The sequence below is a fragment of the Pristiophorus japonicus genome, chromosome 3, assembly GCF_044704955.1.
Source record: "Pristiophorus japonicus isolate sPriJap1 chromosome 3, sPriJap1.hap1, whole genome shotgun sequence".
Classification (NCBI taxonomy): Eukaryota; Metazoa; Chordata; class Chondrichthyes; family Pristiophoridae; genus Pristiophorus; species Pristiophorus japonicus.
Window position 1 is genome coordinate 244,651,360 of NC_091979.1, and position 22,313 is coordinate 244,673,672.

Consider the following 22,313-nt stretch of genomic DNA (forward strand, 5'->3'; position numbering starts at 1 on the left):
GATCCACCGCCCCCTCCTCCCCCATGATCTCTCTGCCGCACTCCCAGCCCCAAGTCAGCCAGCTCTGATATCCCCTTGCTCAGTACTTGTACCATCCAATTTAACGTGACCACCCCTCGTCCGGAAAAATCCCTTATCCAGAACAGGCCGGGTTCCAGATAAGGGAGGTTCAACCTGTCTACTTCTCATTGAGTGAAGTCACCAAAATAAGTGTTACACTGGTCCTGCTGTCTGCAAAGGAGCCAATTCTGTTCAGATAAATCGAGTATACTGTAGATTGCAAAACTATTGCGGTGATAGTGATCCAGTTTTTAGAATAACATCCACTAATGTAAAGAACTAGTGCCATTGGAATAAGGCTGTGAAAAACTTTCTGCATATGTATTGGCTACTGATGACTAGGAAAGGGAAGATTATGGGTGCAATAGCTGGGTAGAAGAGATGGGTTTTACAGAAGGGGAGTAAGGCAGAGAGATTTACGCAGAGAACTAGAAGGCAAGACTGGGCAACTGAAGTCCCTGCCTCTGGTGGTGAGGTGAATAGAGGGGAGGTTCCCAACAGGCCAAAGTCCAAAGACATCAGTTGGTGGGGGAGATTGAGTATAGGGCCAGAGGTGAGGGTGCAAAGGCAGGATGAGGCGAAGCCAAGAAAAGATTGAGAGATGAAGATAAGAATTTTAAATATAAGGCATTGGAAAACCGAAGCCAAAGTAGATTAATAAGTGTGGGTGATGCATCCGTGGGACTTAATTTGGGATAGGATGCATGCAGCAGAGTTTTGAACAAGTTGGGAGTTTATGGAAGGTGGAGGATGGGAGGCCAGTCAGGAGAATGTTGGAATAATTGAGGTAAGTGTTGTAATGATGGAGAGAATTTAAATTTGACGACCTGATCTGCACAAGCTGATTTGAGATTGAAAGGTTTCTACCTTTGATATTTTTGAAGCATTATGGTATGATGGCTAGATTTGTTGCACTGCAGTCACTTGTGTATTCCTGCATTTGGAGAGAAAGAACTTGCATTTATAATAGTGTTTTGCAGTGCGGTCACTTATGTAGACATATGTGGCTGCAAATTTGTACATCTACTTACTGCATCTACATTGGCTCCCAGTTCACCAATGCTTTCAATTTAAAATTCTCACCCTCGTGTTTAAGTCCCTTCATGGCCTCACCCCTGCTGACCTCGATAACCTGCTTTAGCTTTGCAATACCCCCAAGTTCTATGTTCCTGAGAGTTTTGGCCTTCTGTGCATGCTCCCCTCCCTTTGCCCCAACCTTCAGCTATCTCGGCCCCAAGCTCTGTAATTCCTTATATCATCATCATAGGCAGTCTTTCGCAATCAAGGAAGACTTGCTTCCACTCCTAAAGTGAGTTCTTTGGTGGCTGAACAGTCCAATACGAGAGCCACAGACCCTGTCACAGGTGGGACAGGCATTCGTCGGGGGAGGGGGATGGGACTGATTTACCACACGCTCCTTCCGCTGCCTGCGACTGACCTCTTCACGCTCATGGCGTTGAGACTCAAAGAGCTCTTTGATGCACTTTCTCCACCTAGGGCGGTCTTCGACCAGGGATCCCCGGTGTCAGTGGTGATGTCGCACTTCACCAGGGAGGCTTTGAGGGTGTCCTTGTAACGTTTCCGCTGCCCACCTTTGGCTTGTTTGCCGTGAAGGAGCTCCGCATAGAGCAATTGCTTAGGGAGTCTCGTGTCTGGCATGCGAACTATGTGGCCTGCCCAGCGAAGCTGATCCAGTGTGGTCAGTGCTTCAATACTGGGGATGTTAGCCTGGGCGAGGACACTATGTTGGTGCGCCTGTCCTCCCAGGGGATTTGCAGGATCTTGCGGAGACATCGTTGGTGATATACTTGGTGGCAAAAACAGGAAGGCAGAATATTATCTGAATGGTGACAGATTAGGAAAAGGGGAGGTGCAACGAGACCTGCGTGTCATGGTACATCAGTCATTGATAGTTGGCATGCAGGTACAGCAGGCGGTGAAGAAGGCAAATGGCATGTTGGCCTTCATCGCGAGAGGATTTGAGTATAGGAGCAGGGAGGTCTTGCTGCAGCTGTACAGGGCCTTGGTGAGGCCACACCTGGAATATTGTGTTCGGTTTTATTCTCCTAATCTGAGGAAGGACATTCTTGCTATTGAGGGAGTGCAGCGAAGGTTCACCAGACTGATTCCCGGGATGGCAGGACTGACATATGAAGAAAGACTGGATCGACTAGGCTTATATTCACTGGAATTTAGAAGAATGAGAGGGGATCTCATAGAAACATATAAAATTCCGACGGGATTGGACAGGTTAGATGCAGGAAGAATGTTCCCGATGTTGGGGAAGTCCAAAACCAGGGGTCACAGTAAGGATATAAGGGGATAAGCCATTGAGGACCGAGATGAGGAGAAACTTCTTCACTCAGCAAGTTGTTAACCTGAGGAACTCTACCGCAGAGAGTTGTTGAGGCCAGTTCATGAGATATATTCAAAAGGGAGTTAGATGTGGCCCTTACGGCTAAAGGAATCAAGGGGTATGGAGAAAAAGCAGGAATGGGGTACTGAAGTAGCATGATCAGCCACGATCATATTGAATGGTGGTGCAGGCTCAAAGGGCTGAATGGGCCTACTCCTGCACCTATTTTCTATGCTTCTATCTCCAGCGACTTGAGGTGTCTTCTGTACATCGTCCATGCCTCTGATCCATACAGGAGGGTGGGTATTACTACAGCTCTGTAGACCATGAGCTTGGTGGTAGATTTGAGGGCCTGGTCTTCAAACACTTTTCCTCAGGCGGCCACAGTCTGCATTGGCGCACTGGAGGTGATGTTAAATCTCCGCATCAATGTCTGCCTTCGTTGAACAGCACCTGCATCTCCAACTCCATTTCCTCCTGTAAGACACTCCTTAAAACACACCTCTTCCTAAAACACACCTCTTCCTAAAACACGCCTCTTTTACCAAGCTTTTGGCCACCCATCCTAATGTTCGCTTCCATGTCTTGGCATCTATTTTGTCTGATCACACCTCTGAAGCACCTTGGGACATTTTTCTATGTTAAAGGTGCTATATAAATGCAAGTTGTCATTTAAAGTGATTTGCTGTGTACTTCAATTTTGCAATAAAAAGTGCGAGACAGAGTGAAAATGCTGATATCTGAGCAGTTCTGAGCAATGAATTCACTTGCCACAACATTTCCCTTGAGACATGAGATATGGCAATATAAAGTTCTGCCTTGTAAATAACAGGTTTAAACTTTGTTTTGCAGATGATGACCATTCATTCAGATTACATTGCTTCAATGCACATTTTCAAAGCACTTTGGGACATCTGCACTAATACTGCCAATAGAATAGGTTAGTATACAACTATGGTTTGGAAAATGAAAGTTAATAAAAATGTCGTCCTTGCTTCATGCCTTGTCAAAAAAAGATACACCGCACAGGTTTCTTTGGGGGGTGGGGGGGTAAAAAAAGATGTTGCACATATCTCCTGTGGGTATTATATGGAGTTATATACACTAGAAACACTGTGGTTTGTACTATTTTAGTCCAGTAAGGTACTACAATTAAACACTGGATCAAATAGACTAATTGGGACTGTGTTTATACTCCTGTTTTCTTTAAGATCACTGAACAAAGCAGCCTGTTTGGCACCCCATCCACCACCTTAAACAGTCACTCCCTCCACTGCCGGCACACTGTGTCTACAGTGTGTACCATTTACAAGATGCACTGCAGCAGCTCGCTAAGGCTTCTTTGACAGCACTTCCCAAACCTGAGACCTCTTATCACCTAGAAAAGGGTGGGGTAGGGAGGAGGGGGGGACGTTGCAAGAGGTGATATTTTTGTTTCACATTAGATCCGTACAGAAAACATAATTAAGCTAACTGACAAGGTAAGGAGCGAAAGACTTCCCTCTAGCGGAGGAATGGAGAATAAGGGGACCTGAGAATTGAATCCAGAGAGTGCATTGTGTGGTATGATGCGTTATGCTTTATGTATAGTGTATGTACAGGAAACTCTTGTTTATATGGATTTAACGGAAAACCCGCCATAACAGAATTTAAAATATTGCGTCGCCACTTCTTACCGGCTGGCGCCCTGCACATAACACTTCGACATATATCATATCCAGATCCTTCTGTTGCAAAGTCGCTAACAATTGCACAATGTGACACTCATCATGAGCAAGGACTCAGAAAATCTATCGTAAAAGTCTAAAAACTGAATACACAATTTCACCCTCCTCTGCCCTTGCTTTGTGTGTGTGTGTGTGTGTGTGTGTGTGTGTGTGTGTGTGCGCTGTCTCTCCTGGCCGCCGCTGACGTTGGGAACGGGGGCAGTGCCGGCACCGGGTTCCAGGCACAGAAAACAGCCTGGAGAGCACGCTCCAGAACCCCAGAGCTAGACAATCTCCTCCTCGAGGCCACCTACAGCCACTCCCAGTGCAGCATTCATCCCTCCGCGATTACAGTATGGGGGAAGTACATGTATACTAGCAACTCTATCCCTTCTGCAGAAACGATTGTCGCGCATGAACCGTTTGCCTTGCACGTTCTTCCATTCAAACCACTCCAAACTCTTCTTGCAATGAGTTACTTCAGATGCAGCGACTATTAAGTAGGCGATCACTAATGTACCCGTGGGAATTTTGATTTCCAATGAGTTGTTAAATTATACAGTATATACAAATATTAACTTTAAAATGTAAACTCGCCCTAACCAAAAATTCGTTTACCCAAATTGCCAATCCCCGAGTGACCCGGATAAACGAGAGTTTCCTGTATTTATGTATGTTCTGTGACAGAGACTAATTCTCGTATTGGACTGCTCAGTCACCTAAAAACTCATTTTTAGAGTGGAAGCAAGTCTTCCTCAATTCTGAGGGACTGCCTATGATGATGATGATATAGAATCCATTGCCCCAGAAGGCCAAAAATTATGGAGTTTAAAAGGGAGGGAATTACGAGTGTTAAGGGATAGGAGTGCATGAAGAAGCTGTTGTGGCTAACCATGAGCAAAGTAACACCTTCCTAACTACCTGAGGCCTGTGTTACCATCCACCAGTTGCACCTTTCTGGTTTAGCAGCGGTTGTGCAAAAGCTTTCTTAGAGCTGAAACATTGGATCCGTTTCTCGTTTGTTGTAGAATTCTAAAAACACACAGCATCAAACTTTCAGTAAAACTTGTGTTCTGGTTCCGTTTCTGTCGCCCACAAATAACAAGACAATAATTGATTTCTAACTATTTTCCTAATTTCTGTTAGTTAAGGGTGGCGCCAGTAGGTTCAAAGTTTGGACTCCAAGTCTCAAGGATGTGGTTGCTGTCTTTCTCAACCTCGGAGCACAGTTTGGCACTTTGTTTCCATTGAAGCACCTTCAGCCAGACTTCACTGAAGAGGATATATTGTAAGTTAATGAAATATTCTGTTCATAGTTGAATTGTCTTTTTTCAGCATCTGTTTTTTTTTTTAAACATTCATTGTCACCCTGTACCATACTAGTGTATATAGTTTCAAGGCATTAGGGTTAGCGCAAACGTGTGATTAAACATCTTGCATCAATAGAAGCTAGAATTGCCAGCTGATAACTAATTTACTTTCCACTTCTGCCATGTACAGAAGTTTGGCATGAGACGCCATAAGAATTGCTCGATGGAAAAAGACCAAGGTCCATCTACTTCAAATTCTACCATCTGGGTCGTTGCACAATACAACTGTAATGGATTTGTTGACTAATCATAGAAATCAATCTCCAAGTAATCTACAAGAGACCCAGACCTGGCGTGAGGAAAATCCGAGTGGTAGAGAGCTTTGGGAACCATGGGTCCAAAGTGGCTGTTTTTTTCCCCAAGCATTGCTACACTCAACACATGTTATGTCTCAAATTATTTATACACTTGTGTCCCAAAATGCTGTTTTAATGGAAGATTCTGATGAGTGCATATCTCTCCACTGAAAAATTAACATCCAGCAGTCTGATTGCTTCTGCTATTTTTGTTGAAGATGTGGTAGTAATGTTCCCTACAAGAGCAGGGAGGTTATGCTTGAACTGTATACAACACGAGTTAGGCCACAGCTAGAGTACTGCGTACACTTTTGGTCACCATATGACAGGAATGATGTGATTGCACTAGCGAGGGTACAGAGGAGATTTACGAGGATGTTGACTGGACAATTTTAACTAACGAGGGAAGATTGGAACAGAAGAGGCTGAGGGGAAACCTTATTGAGGTGTATAGAATTATGAGGGGCCTAGATAGAGTGGATAGGAAAGACCTATTTCCCTTAGAAGAGGGATCAACAACCAGGGGACATAGAAGGTTTAGAGGGGATTTGAGGGGAATTCTTTTCACCCTGAGGATGGTAGGAGTCTGGAACTCACTGCCTTAAAGGATGGTAGAGGCAGAAACCCGCCTCACATTTAAAAAGTACTTGGATGTACATTTGAAGTGCTGTAACCTACAGGGCTACGGACCAAGAGCTGGAAAGTGGGATTAGGCTGGATAGTTCTTTATCGGCCGGCACGGACACGATTGGCCAAAATGGCTTCCTTCCATGCTGTAAATTTCTATGATTGGTTGATATTTTGAAGCACTGTTTGGATGGTGTGTGTGTGTGTGTGGCACTGCACTGGAAATGGGAGTGATTTGTTGACCACCACTTTGCACGATTTTGGACGGCTTGCAGGTCTGCTCCATTTATTCTCCAAACTGGCTGGATTTTTTTCCCTTTCTTTCCTGATATAACTTTACTTGGCCATTTGCAGCAGCAAATCAAAAGAAACTTGAGTTTTATGGGGCGCATTAAACTTTCATCATTTAAAAACCTTTAGGACTGTGGTACCCGCAACACTAATGAATAGATTTGAAATGATATCCTTTTGTTTCTGTTTCCAGGCCTGGACTGCACAATAACAAGGAAAATTATCCAAAGGATAACGCGTCAGCCTCCCAGAGAGAGCCCATCTTCAGCTCTCTGCCAGAATTTGGCATAAAGAATGTAGTTAAGGTAAAACCATCTTGTAATTCATGTTCATTTATACCAACACAAAAGCTGTCTGTATTGAAGGGTATTCTGATTTAGTGACACTAATTAGATCCACTTCCTCTTGCACCGCAGTAAAATTAGTCTGTGCCATTATTTTCCCACTTGGCTTGTTTTTTTTAAATGTTCCTTAATGGATGACTGCTACCTTGTTTTCTTCCTCCTTGGGGAAATGGTGTGTGGATTGAGTGTGTTGTTTTAAGGTTTCTCACAGAAACAACCTAGACTTGTACTGAAGTTGGGATAGGCAAAGACTGCAACAAATAATCTTTGTGACAATGTCTTCACATTCGTATTTGTACAGGTTACAAACTAGCTCGAGGTGAAGCTGTGATGATGCAAGGAGGGCAGGATCACAAGTTGAGGGATCTGTTGTTATATGCAATGTTTAACCATGGTTAATTTGCTGGAAGAGGGTCGAATAGGCAAATTCGTATCCTGGAAATATCCTCTGGCAGTTTAAAATCTTTCATGCTTCATTGAGCTTGCTGTTCTCTAGAGTAATATGCCTCTTCTGTTTTTTCTTTAATTCCATTAGTTCCTGCTGCTCTGCACCTCCATTTGCCCTGAAGCGTATTCTGATGAGGAATTGGTGTTGCTGATGAGCTTGTTGGGCAGAATCAGCCTTGAACGCGAGCTACAACTAACTCCTTCGAAAGATTTTCAGTGTTTGCTGGAGAATCTTCTCAACAATGTCAGGCAATGGAGCACAAAGGTAAGAATGGCTTTCGTGAAAGGTGGGCGCGATTTAACAGATGCGCGTGAAAATAAGGCATTTCATTTTACAAATTTAAAAATTATTTGAGTAAAGAACTATTATTCCACTTGGGTGCACCATATTCAGGTACTCCCGGGATAGGCATGGTGTCATGCAGAATAAATTCTGCCTGACAATATTTCTTGGCTATAAACTTAGAAAACATCCCCTACTCCCATGTGGTTTTTGTTCTGTTTAATGTGGCGAGATTATCATATCACTTCCTAGTTGGTGTAAATTGTGGGCAGGTTTGTGACGTAGACTGAGGCGTACTTTGAATTGGATTGATACTGCTCCAGCACCATTTTACGCATGATTCTTGCAGCTCGCAGAAGGAGCAAACCTTCCTTCAGTTTAACCTACAGGGGTGAGACTTCCATCCTGTAAGTTTTAGATTTTAGTTCAGACCGCAGGCGTGTTAATGCACTTGTGTTACCCACTCCCTCTAGTACTTAACGTTTTACTTGCTGCGTTTATTGGCACATAACCAAGTTACAAAGTACTTATTGCGCAAGACCAGTTTAAACTGCCCATCCTTTTGTTGAAATATAAACACTGCCACTGGTGAACAAGTTGCATTGCAGAGATTAAGATGATCCTTTTATTTAAAAAAATCGATGGTCATTCAAGTCCCAACACTTTATTGAGTGAGGAGGTCATGACTGTCCTTGTCCGATTTCACATATAAAAGACAGATAAAATATTAAACCAGGGCCATTTAAAAAAAAAAAGAAAATATCATGTATTTCTATACACTTTTTGGGGCTGAAATTGCCCCTTTTTATAGCCCCATTAGCAACTCCCCTTTAAAGGGGAGGGTTTTAGCGCCCTGGGCCGCCATTTTATTTTGTCGGCCGACTCTTATGTCAGCCTGACTATGACGGCTCTTGTGTCGACTGGGCTGCCATCATGCAGCCTGGCATTCCGTTTTGTGTGCTGGGCCACTGGCCCAGTCGATCATGTCCCTGGTGTGCGGTGGCTGGCCACTAAAGGGCCTGCCTGCAGTGTGCGCAGCGGCCCTCCCTTTTAAATGAATGGGAGGGGCGTTGCAGCGTATAAGTGCTATGTGGAGACAGAGCTCCGCTTCCTTTTGAGGGGTGCATGGCCCAATTCCACATTGGGGGCAGGAATTCCGGGCCAGGTGATAAAAGTCCCGGCCCCGAAAGGTTACCGCCCCCAATCGGGGCAAGGGGCAATTTTGCCCCCTTTATGTTTAGTTAAAGGAGAATTTCATTGCATGGTTAAGAAATACACAAATGAAGGAGCGGGGAGAAGAGAATCCAGGGTATGGAACAATTTGATGGGGATGAGCATAAACAAGTCAAGATCCTAAAACTGTTCTTGGCAGCAAAGATTTCTGTAGCGTCATGGGTGAATAAAATTTTTAAGTGGGGTAAGCATCTCTTAACTTTTGCCTGTTGCGGAAACTGTAGTTCTGGATTGTTAACGATAATAGCTGAAACAACAGTGCTGCAGCTTCGCAGAAGTAGGTGTTAAGCTCTGATCATGTTTTATGTCAATTATGCTGTTTGTATGTGTCAAAGCTTTACTGCATTGTAAATGAATGCACAAAGATTCCCAATTAATAGGATTATCTCATTTGTTCTCTTTATTCGGTTAGTAGTAATTTTTTTTATTTGATCCAAGCCTTTGTACTGAGGTGCACATCTAAGGTTATTTGAAAGGACGCGACTGCTGCCAACGAACTGGAGGGAGTGGGTAATATAAGCGTTCTGCGCATTCGCGCTTCGGGTTCGTCACGGAGCCGGTTCGTTTAAAAAAAAAAAGTTTAATTGAAATCCTGGAAGGGAGCGAGATCCTTGAAAAGTTGTTGGGAGGGAGAGGATTTCTGCGGGGTGGGGGGGGGAGGTTGCAGGTGGAAGAGAAGCTTCTGGCTCGCGATGCATGCGCAGTCCACTTCTGCGCAGCTTCCGGTCATTGGCAGGAGTCACTCCGTATTTGAAAATACTCGTTTTTCAACATATTAAAGACAGTATATTAAACAAAATTACTTGGTATATTACTTAAATGTGGTGTGGTGATTTGACTGTATACTACTCCCTGGTTATCAAGTATTAATTATTGTGCAATAAACAGTTAATCCTTTAGTACAATTGGCCATTAGTGTCCCGTCCGTGTCCGTAATCAGAAACCCTGAAACTGCATCAAACCACCACTATGAAAGCTACTGAATCTACTGCACAGTATGTACACCAGGGAGTGACCACAAGCATGGAGACGTATAAATAAACCACAGCACTAACACCTCAAAACCGCTGCTTCATAGTCACTGCCTGGAAAGCATTTTGTGCGAATTCTGCACATGTTTAGCATGGGTTTGCACACAACTATTTTAAATTCCAATTCGTTATATCCTCCTTTCCACCCAGTTATCTGGAAGAACTTTTGAGCTATGAAAAATAATGTGATGTATTTAATTTTTTGCTTGCGTTACGTTTATCAGAGCGTGAGATATTTGCTGTAAGGCAAGATGACAGTTATGTTTCTGTGCTGATGGTTGTATTTGCATGTGGTTTTGATGTGCTATCTTGGTTTTAAACAGATGTTGGAGCTCTGCATGATCCTAAGTGACTTATCAGAACATCATCATAATCTGTTGTACCTGGTTCAGCTGCTACCAGATTTCTCTTCACGAGGAAGGTAATGCGTGGCGATGCATGTGGGCATTGTTGGTTGTGTTTTGAGCCTGTCGCAATTGGTGATTGAGAATCAGAGTCTACTGTTCCTCAACCCATCAGATCCCAGGAAAAAGCAACCAGGGAACCAGTCAGATCCCTGAAACGTGTCTATTGTTATTTCTGATGGGTTGCCATAAACGTGGTTCGCATTCTCCCAAAAGTTCTGTGGCATACGAATTCCATGACACACAGGAGTAGGCCATTCAGCCCCTTGAGCCTGATCCACCATTCAATGAGATCATGGCTTCAGTTAGATAATGGCTTGATCTGTACACTAACCCAACCTACCTGTCTTGGTTCCGTACTCATTCAGTCTCCAACCTTATATTTTAAGGGTTTCAATACATCTTCCCCAAACCTGAGCTACTGACCAACTGTAGCAAAAGTGCAGCGAGGGTGGGAGGTGGAGGTGGAGGTGGAGATGGGCAGATGATGTGTCTGGGTGCTTCCTCCTCCAGCTGATGTGACCAGTAAGGGGGCTACAGAAACAAGCACATTTTAATAACTGATTTAATGCAACTAGATGCCATTAACAAACTTTCCTGCTGTTGATTTCTGGTAACAAGTGGATGCTTCATAAACATCGCGATTGTTTTATCTCGAAGGTGAAATATAATGTGCAGGCATGTATTCCTTGGTCATGTTGTATTTCTTTTTAGGTTAAATTACTGGGTCGAAATTGGAGATGTTAAAATGCAAGTTCCTCTTCATCTCCACCCCCTCTCTCCTCCTCCCACCCCCTCTCTCCTCTCCCCCCTCCCCCCTCCCCCCTCCCCCCTCCCCCTCCCCCTCCCCCCAGACTATCTTCAACCTGTCCTTTAAAATTGTATTGGGGACTTGAGCTAGAAGTATAATTTATACTCATTATTGTAAAATGCATCTTAATGCAGGTTTTGTCACTTAAAAATGTGGGTTGGAACTAATATATACAATAGGTTGGTGTAAAGGGGGAATGACAATATTGATGCCAATGCTGTAACTCCCACTTGTCCTTTCTTCTACCCCCTCACCTTTTTTCTCCTTCTCGCCCATCCTCCCAAATTGCTATTCCTTTCACTTTGGTTGATTTGTATTTTAGAACTGTTAAAAAGAGGGGATATTAATACCACACTGTTGACATATGTACACGCTTACACTTGTGTGCATGTGCTTTTTAAAAATTCATTCTTTGGGTATGGGCGTCACTTGCAAGGCCTGCATTTATTGTCCAAGTTGCACTTGAAAAGGTGGTGGTGGTGAGCTGCCGCCTTGAACCGCTGCAGCCTGTATGGTGAAAGTGCTCCCACAGTGACATTGGGTAGTTATGTATTCTGCTGTTATGACTGCTTACATTTGGTTTAAAACCGTGTACTCATTTGTACCTATTTACTCATTAAAAATGACACAATTGGCAAAAGGAATGGTGTGTAATTGTGCAGGATCAGAATTCTTACTATTGTAGAATTATAAATTAATGGGCTAATTATATTTTTCTAGGCAACTAAGAAGACACCTTAGCCTGGTGATAATTTCAAAACTTCTAGACAAAGGAGGCATGTATGTACCAAAGGATCCAGATTTGAAGGTACGAGGCACTGCTTTATTGTGTCAACTATGATTATACCTGTAGATAGTAGTGTCGTATTTGCATCTTGAAATTAGCCACTAATGTTTTTAATCTTATGAATCTTATCATGTTTTTTTGCACACTATCATTTTTGAGTGTTGAAACTGGTCATAAAATAGGGAGTATTTAACTGCGAGGATGACTGTAAACAGCAGAAGGAAATGGATTGGGCAGAAAGATGTCTGCAAATTAATACGGAGAAATGAGTTAATAATTTTGGGATGAAGAATGAGAGAATATGTACTAAACATTAACATTTTGAAAAGAGGTGGAGGAGCCGTGAGACTTGAGGGTTCAGATGCACAAATATTTAAAAGTGGAAAAGTAAGTTGGTAAAGCTGTTAAATAAAAAAAAAAAAGGATTTGAGGTCTTATGAATAGGGGCATAGAGTACAAATGCAGAGAGCTCATATGAAACCTTTACAAATCATTGCGTCGGCTATGTAATCAGAATACTGGATCCAGTTTTGAGCATCTTGCTTCAGGAAGGATGTCTCGGCAGTATAGAAGGTTCTGAAGAGATTCACCCAGGTGATGCAGGGCTATAGTTTGAAGAAGCTAGAGTTAGGAAGCTGAGACTCTTCGCTGGAATAAAGAAGGGTGAGGAAATTGACAGAGATGTTCACAATTTTGAAGGGTTTTAATGAGGTGAATTAGTGAAGTCATTTTCTATAGTCAGTGAGTTAGTAACGAAAGGGCATAAATGATCATCAGACGAACAATGGGAGAGGCGAGGTCTTTACGCAGAGGTTGGGACGTGTAATGCTTTATCAGAACCAGCGGTGAATGCAGAATCCATAATGGCCTTTTTAGGAGAATATTGGAATAATTTTAAAGTGCAATGAGAACAAGTGGATAGCCTTCAGGCACTTGGCACAGACGAAATAGGCTGGCTAGCCTCCTGTGCTTTAGAATTCTGATTCTAGAAGCTTGATAATATTTTCATGATGGATGCTGAAAGTGCTTTTGCTTGTGGTGTACCTGTTATGCAGCCTTATGGGATATGTCAAGACCTTCTGCAGCATAGTTTATAGATACATAGAGGAGCCTTGCAGTGGATGCATGCTATTGCAAATGTGATTCAAAATGCCCCATGGAAAATGACCAGCTCTGATCCATAAGATTGCATGATAGATACAGATGAGTAAAACCATTCCACACATCCTAGTTCATTTATTTGTTTAAAAAAAAACACACACACACCCATTGTTTCTTAAATTAATTCAGAGTCTTTAGCTAAAATATGCTCTGTGTTGATCACTGTGTATGAAGAATTGCCTGATGGTCTTGAGTTTGCTCTATGCTAGTTTGAATTCCGCCCCTCAAATTCCGCTTACCTGCACTTTGTCTGGACTGCTGGGAAAGCGAACAGAACAATAGCCTAGGTTTTCCATAAATGAAGTCCAGTGGAATTGATGGAGAGTGCAACAAAATCCCAGCATGACATGCTAAGCAATTCCCAGTGTGACCAAGTGACAAAATGATCCTAATTAAAGAAGCCTTCAGATAAGAGGCAGAGCATTTAGCACAGTCCATGACTTGACTCCAAGCCAAGAAATATGCCACAGCATCTTTTATGTCAAAGGCAGTCCAAATCTGGGCAGTTAAAATGTGCAAAAACTCATGAGCTGAGCACATGAACCCACGGAGCTGCCAAGCCATTGAGAGGAAGGGGGGGTTCTACTTTTGGAATTTTGCAAAAAGGAATGTTGGAAATCTGTCGTACAATGACTTTGACCTAAACAAAGGCATCTACACAGCTGGCCTTGCCTTCAAGAGTAACATCCTAATACGCAGTGAGCAGAGGCATATTTGTAGCAGTATAAAATTCACCGTACCCTATATTTCAGACTGTTCTCCTTCAAATAGTGGAGGTGAAATCCCCGGTTCTATAAATGCACTAGTAAACTGCAATACCTCATATCATATTAAAATATTAATAGAAGAGAAAGTGTGTCGTCTCGTGGGAGCAGATTTCAGTTCTTAATGCAAATTCATAAATATCATGTGTGTCTCTCTCTCTGTCTCCAGATCTCTAATCTGTGTCGGTTCCTGTACATGATGAAACCATCCTCTTTGTTAAAAACGATTGAAGAAACGAGTAGATCTAATCAACACGGGGAGCAAAAAAAAGCCGCACTTACAGAGCTAGATCAACAGGTATTGTTTCGACTGCTTTTTAAAAAAAAATCTACTTCAGTGCTGAGTTTTAGAGTAGAACCTCGTTGATATGGGCTTTGGTACAGGGAGGGTTTTAATGGATTTCAAAAGGGAACGTTTTGCTTGACCAATCTCTGAATTTTTTGAAGAGATAACAGAGAGTAGACAATGCTAATGCAGTAGATGTAATTTATCTAGATTTTCAAAAGGCTTTCGATAAGGTACTCCATAATAGTCAGAGAATGAGCAGTCGGCACAGGTAGCAGAATGGGTAGCTGGCTGGTTTCAAGACAGAAAGCAGAGAGATGGGGTGAAAGGAAGCTATTCACAGTGGCAGAAGGTGGTTAGTGGTCCACAAGGATCAGTGCTGGGACCACTGTTCAAAATTTATATCAATGATTTAGATTTTGGAATCAAAAACACAATTTACTAAATTTGCAAATGACACCAAATTGGGAGGGATAATCAATACTGAGGAGGACTGCAACAAATTATTGGAGGACATTAATAAACTTGCAAAATGGGCATATAATTGGCAAATGAAGTTCAACACAGATAAATGTGAGGAATTATATTTTGGGAGGAAGAATAGGGAGATCACATTATTGGGAGGGTGCAAATCTAGGTGGGATAGAGGAACAAAGGGATCCCTAAGTACAAATACACACACCACTAAAAGTTGCAACACAGGTTAGCAAGGCCATAAAAAAAGAAAACAGAAGAACAATAAGTAATAGGAGCAGGAGTAGGCCATTTGGCCCCTCGAGCCTGTTCCACCATTCAATAAGATCATGGCTGATCTGATCTTGGCCTCAACTCCACTTTTCTCCTTGTTCCCCATAACCCTTGACTCCCCTATAGTTCAAGAATCTGTCTATCTCAGCATTGAATATATTCAATGACTCAGCTTCCATAGCTCTCTGGGGTAGAGAATTCCAAAGATTCACAATCCTCTGGGAGAAGAAATTCCATCTCATCTCCATCTTAAATGTGTGACCCCCTTATTCTGAAACTAAGCCCTCTAGTTCTAGATTCCTCCAGGACCCATGCACAAGGACCCCCAGATCTCTCTGCACCGCAGCATGTTGTAATTTCTCCCCATTCAAATAATAATCCCTTTTACTGTTTTTTTTTTTTCCCCCAAGGTGGATGACTTCACATTTTCCGACATTATATTCCATCTGCCAAACCTTAGCCCATTCGCTTAACCTATCTAAATCTCTTTGCAGCCTCTCTGTGTCCTCTACACAACCCGCTTTCCCACTCATCTTTGTGTCATCTGAAAATTTTGTTACACTACACTCTCCCCTCTTCCAGGTCATCTATGTATATTGTAAACAGTTGTGGTCCCAGCACCGATCCCTGTGGCACACCACTAACCACCGATTTCCAACCTGAAAAGGACGCATTTATCCCAACTCTCTGCTTTCTGTTAGCCAGCCAATTCTCTATCCATGCTAATACATTTCCTCTGACTCCGCGTACCTTTATCTTCTGCAGTATGAGGACACCCAGATCCCTCTGTATTGCAGCATACTGCAGTCTCTCTCCATTTTAATATTTTACTTTTCTATTCTTCCTACCAAAGTGGATAACCTCACATTTTCCTACATTATACTCCATCTGCTAAATTTTTGCCCACTCACTTAACCTATCTATATCCCTTTGCAGACTCTCTCCTCCTCATAACTTGCTTTCCCACCTATCTTTGTATCGTCAGCAAATTTGGCCACATTACACTCTGTCCCTTCATCCAAGTCATTTAGTATAGATTGTAAATAATCGAGGCCCCAGCACCGTTATCTGTGGCACCCCACTAGTTATTGTTTGCCAACCGGAAAATGACCCATTAATTCCACCTCTCTTTTCTGTTAGTTAGCCAATCCTCTATCCATGCTAATATATTACCCCCAATTCCATGAGCTCTTGTTTTGTGCAGTAACCTTTTATGTGGCACCTTATCGAATGCCTTCTGGATTACACCACATCCACTGGTTCCTCCTTATCCCCTCTGCTTGTTGCCCGTGAGGAAATGTCCTTAATCCTGGCACTGGGTAGGCATCATAACCTCCATAATGCCCTGTTGCGGCTGCAGAGAACAGCATCTATCTCCATGACTATACTGTCCCCTACCACATTCCTTTTTACTCCCCCCACTTAAATGGCCCCCTGTACCACGGTGCCGTGGTCAGTTTGCCCATCCTCACTGCAGTCCTTTTCCTCATCCATACAGGTAGCAAGTACCTCGTACCTGTTGGACAGAGTCAAGGGCTGAGACTCCTCCATCACTACAACCTGGGCCCCCATACCTTCCTGACTCTCAATCACACCCTCCTGCCCCTGACCATTGACTAACTCTAAAGTGCTATTTAACCTCGAGGGTGTGACTGCCTTCTGGAGCGAAGTGTACAGGTAACACCCCCGCCTCCCTGATGCATCGCAATGAATGCAGCTTGTACTCCAGCTCAACAACTCTGAGCCGAGATTCCGCGAGTTGCAGACACTTACTACAGATGAGGTTGCTCGGGATTGTGAGCTCTCCGCCAACTGCCACACGCTGCAGTTGCGACACACCACCTGTCCTGCCATCTCTAATCTTGTTTTATTTATTAATTCATTAGTTAAAGCTTTTATTCAATTGATATTTTTGTTTTATTAATTATTTTATCTGTTCTAAGTTATTAATTTAATAAATACTAAGCAAGTTACAGTTTCTCAGCTCATAATTTTACCCCCTTCCCTAACTTAGACAGCAAAGAAAAGCTGTTCTAACCAACCTGCTCTCTGACATCAATCTTTGATTTGTTTTTTTGCCGCACTCTCTATTCAGCTCCACTCACTGTGCTCCCACTCGGGTTCGCTCCTCCAAGCCAAGCACTCGAGTTTATTTCTAGAGGTGTAGAATTGAAAAGTTATGCTAAACCCGTATCGAACCTTGGTTAGACCACACTTGGTGTACTGTACACAGTTCTGGTCGCTATATTATAAAAAAGATAGAGTCACTGGAGAGGGTGCGGAGAAGATTTACAAGGATGATACCAGAAATGCGAGGGTATATATTTCAGGAAAGGATGAACAAGCTGGGAGTCTGTTTTCTCTTGAAAAATTAAGGCTGATGGGTGACCTAATAGAGGTCTTTAAAATTATGAAAGGTTTTGATAGAGAGAATGTTTCCACTTGTGGGGAATAGCATAACTAGAGGCCATCAATACAAGATAGTCACCAAGAAATCCAATAGCGAATTCAGAAGAAACTTCTTTACCCAAAGTGTGGTGCGAATGCGGAACGCACTACCACAGGGAGTGGTTGAAGTGAAAAATATAGACGCATTTAAGGGGAGGCTAGACAAGCATATGAGGGAGAAGGGAATAGAGGGTTATGCTGATAGATTTAGATGACAAAAGATGGGAGGAAGCTCGAGTGGAGCATAAAAGCCGGCGTGGCTGGGTCGAATGGTCTGTTTCTGTGTCGTATATCCTATGTAACATGGGGTGATCACTAGAATATAAAAAATGTTTAGAAACTATTTAAATATTTCTGTAAAACATGCCTTCAGATGCAGTAAATGTCCTAATTTATCAGTAAATGCATTAAACTGTAGCAGGCACTAAAGTACAATACTGTAAGGACTTAAGTCTTGTGCTGTAAGTTAAGTGCTGCCCTAATAGGTATATTGTAGCGTTCATAAACATTGCCCCAAAAATGCTTTGTTATATATTTAGCAAACTTAGTGTCTTGTGGAAATGCTTCATTAGATACCATTTTTTAAATAACCTTAGGAACTGTACATATATCTTAAGTGACATGTTACTTCAACTTACTCATTTCAGGAATTTTTAAACATCTGGGACTTTTTTTTAAAAGGCATGTTGGAAACAGTCAAGGCATAGAATGTGTATGTGAGCACTAACTAGTCTGCTCAGTCAAGCAGCAAATTTTTTGAAATCAAAATTTCCTTTTTTGATCTTTGCAGATACAAATTCTGTGACTGCAATATGACAGGTCACATGAAAATAGCAAAAAATTTAATGAAACTGGGTCGTGTCATGGATTAACTGACTATTCCATTACTCGTGGGATACAGTTGATCCCGGAATGATGGGATTGGAAGCCTCTGCTGGCTGTAAGGGGTCCCGTGTGAAATTAGTTTACCTCCCCTTATCTCCGTTCCCAGTTGACTCAGGAACACGGATAAGACTTCCCCAATTTAGCGCTCAGTTGGGAATCTGATTCTTGCTGCAAGTGTGGCTGATGGGGGAAATGGAAATGGCACGTTGGTGCAGTAATGCCCTAATGATTTGGGGATAAAACACATTGGGAAGAGTAGAGGGACCAGGGGTCTGCATCTTGCTCGTGCTGCAGCTGATGACTTGGTATTGCTTGATCTTGACTGAGTACTTTGAGTACAAAAATCACCCCTCCCACCAGTTCAAATAAATTCATGGTAATTGATACTAATTTACAGAATTATTTAATGGTGCTTTAATTTCATTCACTAGGCCTATTACTTGTGTTACAACCTTCTAATCTTGGCAAACGAAGTGCTACATATAGAACATGTTCCTTCCAGCCAGCGGGTAAGTTTCTACTCGTTTTCTATTGGCAGGGGGATGGGATTATATTGTGTGCGAATGTTGCAACTATTGGTCTGGGTGTCACAATTGAGTTTCAAGATGGCAATTATCGACCAGTACAGCCAAATCCTCCTAAAATTGCATTGCACGTGAATGCCAGTATTCTCGTGGTTGGGTATTTATAGGTTTAACAAAGGATGAGCTAATGTAGTTTCTAAGTTGGACGTGGTTATGCTGGGCCCACTCCATGCCGCAATCTGCCATCTACAGCAGATACGATGAACTTGCCAATCTTTCGCAGAATTGCACAAGAATGACTAGGGATTTAGATAGACTTGTTTGTGTCTGATGCAACTATATCTTAACTTGTGACCATTGAAAATATCTGTGCAGGAAGAATAGCAGTGGCAGAGTTGCAGCTACAGTTGGCACCACTCTCACCATCCATGTTTAGCAAGGGCAGTCACCCATATTGGGCAAATGGCATTAACCATTTGTCACTCATCATAATCACTAAAACAGGTTATCCGCTCATCACATTGCTGCTTGCTGTGCGCAAATTAGCTGCATGTTTCCTACATTACAACAGTGGCTACACTTCAAAAAGTACTTCATTGGCTGCAATGTATTACCCAAGGTTGTGAAAGGCGCCATATAAATGCAAGTCTTTCTTTTGTTTTTATTGCCATAGGAGTCAGAGAAAGTTGCACTCCTGCCAGGTGTCTATTTCAAAAAGTGATTTCATTATTACTTTTACTTTTTATAGTACTTGTTGACATGAGTTTTTGTTTTTTCAGAACCACCTTATACAGCTCTGCGCTGAAATAGAAAAATACATCAAATGTGACATAAGAGAGGACCCCAAACTACTTTACCGAAGCAAGGTGTTCAATGCAGACTTGTTGAGTCGATCTATCTCGTAGCTATAAACTCAGTGAAATTTAAGTGCGTTTTCTATGCCGCTAACCTTATGGAGCACCATTTCTGTCTCTGCTCTGTTCAGTGTGATGCCTCTTTGGTGACTTCCTGCGCTGAAGTAAAAAACTTGCTGTATTTCAAACATTAAAGCCATTTTTGGGTAAGGTGAAGAGGTTTCAATTAAAACTGAGAAGGCAGCTGTGGGATGAGTAAAATTTCAGACTTTAGTTTGGTCAAATTGTTTGCTCACGAGGTTTCTCTTGTGTTGTGTTGCCCTGTAACCTGCATGCCAGGCATTCAATGTGCAACATATGACTTGAGCTGGACATTAGCCTTAGGCAGCTCTCTTCGCACAGCTTTGCAAGTTAATGTTAAGCATAGGTTGATACTTGATAGAGGCTTGAAGGGAGGGGACAGAATCTCTGCATGGTAGCGAATGTATACAGATACCAAATTTAGTTTTAACGCTCCTGTGAAGAACCTTGGAACGATTTACTATGTTAGGTGCTATATAAATACACGTTTGCTTGAAAGGGTGGCTCACAATGGACATTGTTACTGTTTGTGTTGCAAGTTCCATCCTCCACCCTAGTGGAAAAAGTACTTAATGACATTGCCTAACCATCAGTAATATGGAACTCATCGAGTGCTGAAACCCTGTGATTCTAAAGACTGCAAACCTTTTGATCTTCAATGGAGGGTCCTGAGTGTTGCTAGGCACTTACCCACAGGAAGAGGAGAAAGAAAATCGAGCCCCAGCTGCTTTGTATTTCAGCGTTTAGTGACGATAGTCGAGTGACGTTGGAAGGGTTAGACATTTAGTGTTTATCTGTGAGACTTTCAGCAAGTGCATGTTGTTCGTGTCCTACAAAAGTGTCTTTGAAGTAATTGGTAGGCAAGACTTACTATTAGATACTAGTCCGCGTTTCAGTTATTTTGATTTGTCATTTTAGTAGAGTTGCAACTGGATTTGTGTATGTATGGATAGCGGTGGAAAGAAAACATTAATGCCAAACTAATTCGCTGTTTCTTTTTGTGCAGGTGAAAGATTTAGAAGCAAGAACTCATGCAAAATGGCAAGAGTTGTTGCAGCGCTCACGGCCTCTTCAGGTAAACTGGCTGTGATAATGCAATTCTAGGGGGAATTATAGAGAGCAATTGATTGAGACCTGCCATTTTTCTTCCTGCGACAGAGCATGTGCGAGCAGCAGGACCTGTAATTAACATTTCAAAATAATTCCTCCTTTGTGTACATGAATTTTAAATACAATAATGGGGAGGGGATCCTACATTCCAGAAAAGGTTGGCAGTTACCATCTTGTTGTGGCATCTTCAGATCTTATTTAATTGGATTGGAGAATTCAGAGACCCAACAGTTTCTGAAGCTGATGCCTCAGTTTGTTAAAGGGAGTGGGTTAACTAAACCACGCTGAGCAGGAGGTTCCACGTGCAATTCCTGGGCTGCCTAGACAGCTGATTTCTGCTAAAGGTGGGCTGGTAGGATTGCCATTATTGACCTTCACGCCCTTGAGTGAGCTAGAAGAAAAATAAATCAGTGTTCCCGTTCCTGATCGTAATGTACTAAGAGCAGCTGGAAGACGGCATGAGGAAGCTGAGTAAGAACCTCATCAGGTTGGTGAAGAGCCTGATGGTGCTCGCAGTCCACGTTCAATTGAGCAAGATCCCAAGGAGTATCGGGCATCCAAAGAAGTATACCCTAGTGTGGGCACTGAAGCACTGACCACACTTGATCAGCCCCGCTGGGCAGGCCACATAGTTCGCATGCCAGACACGAGACTCCCAAAGCAAGCGCTCTACTTGGAACTCGTCCACAGCAAACGAGCCAAAGGTGGGCAGCAGAAACGTTACAAGGGCGCCCTCAAAGCCTCCTTGATAAAGTGCAACATCCCCACTGACACCTGGAAGTCCCTGGCCAAAGACCGCCCTAAGTGGAGGAAGTGCATCCGGGAGGGCGCTGAGCTCCTCCAGTCCTGTCGCCGAGAGCATGCAGAAAACGAGCACGGGCAGCGGAAGGAGGGTGCGGCAAACCAGTCCCACCCACCCCTTCCCTCAACGACTATCTGTCCCACCTATGACAGAGACTGTGGTTCTCGTATTGGACTGTACAGCCACCTAAGAACTCAGGTTAAGAGTGGAAGCAAGTCTTCCTTGATTCCGAGGGGCTGCCTATGATGATGATATGACCTTGGGAAGAGGAGCAGAAACAATGTGGGGGTGGGGCGAGAGATTCTGAAGCTGTGTGTGTTGTCTTAACTGAAAAAATCCTTTATTGCTGCCTCTTGTCCAGCTCAGGGTCACCTGTACCCCACTCTTGCCTATTCAATTGTAGCCAGAGTATTTCTAGCGATGGCTTATTTTCTCTCCCCACCCTCCCACCAACATTTTTAGCTCTGGAGTTCCCCAAGGATCCATCCTTGGTCCCCTCATCTTCCTCATGCAGCCATTTGGCAACATCACCATTAACCGTGGGGTCAGCTTTCCCTGCACACAGACAACACCCAGCTTTACCCCTCCACCACCTCACTCACTTG

At 43.0% G+C, this 22,313-nt stretch overlaps 1 protein-coding gene across 1 annotated transcript in view; it reads left to right on the top strand.

Annotated features, from left to right (window-relative positions):
- slf2 (SMC5-SMC6 complex localization factor 2) overlaps positions 1-22,313 on the top strand; it is a 107,814-nt gene that overhangs the window by 81,750 nt on the left and 3,751 nt on the right. Inside the window, exons 10-19 of the mRNA XM_070876488.1 lie at positions 3,269-3,356; positions 5,269-5,410; positions 6,900-7,011; positions 7,586-7,762; positions 10,368-10,465; positions 11,980-12,067; positions 14,141-14,269; positions 18,769-18,846; positions 19,641-19,727; positions 20,803-20,871. Coding sequence (XP_070732589.1) covers positions 3,269-3,356; positions 5,269-5,410; positions 6,900-7,011; positions 7,586-7,762; positions 10,368-10,465; positions 11,980-12,067; positions 14,141-14,269; positions 18,769-18,846; positions 19,641-19,727; positions 20,803-20,871 — 1,068 coding nt within the window. The remainder of the gene's footprint in view (positions 1-3,268; positions 3,357-5,268; positions 5,411-6,899; positions 7,012-7,585; positions 7,763-10,367; positions 10,466-11,979; positions 12,068-14,140; positions 14,270-18,768; positions 18,847-19,640; positions 19,728-20,802; positions 20,872-22,313) is intronic.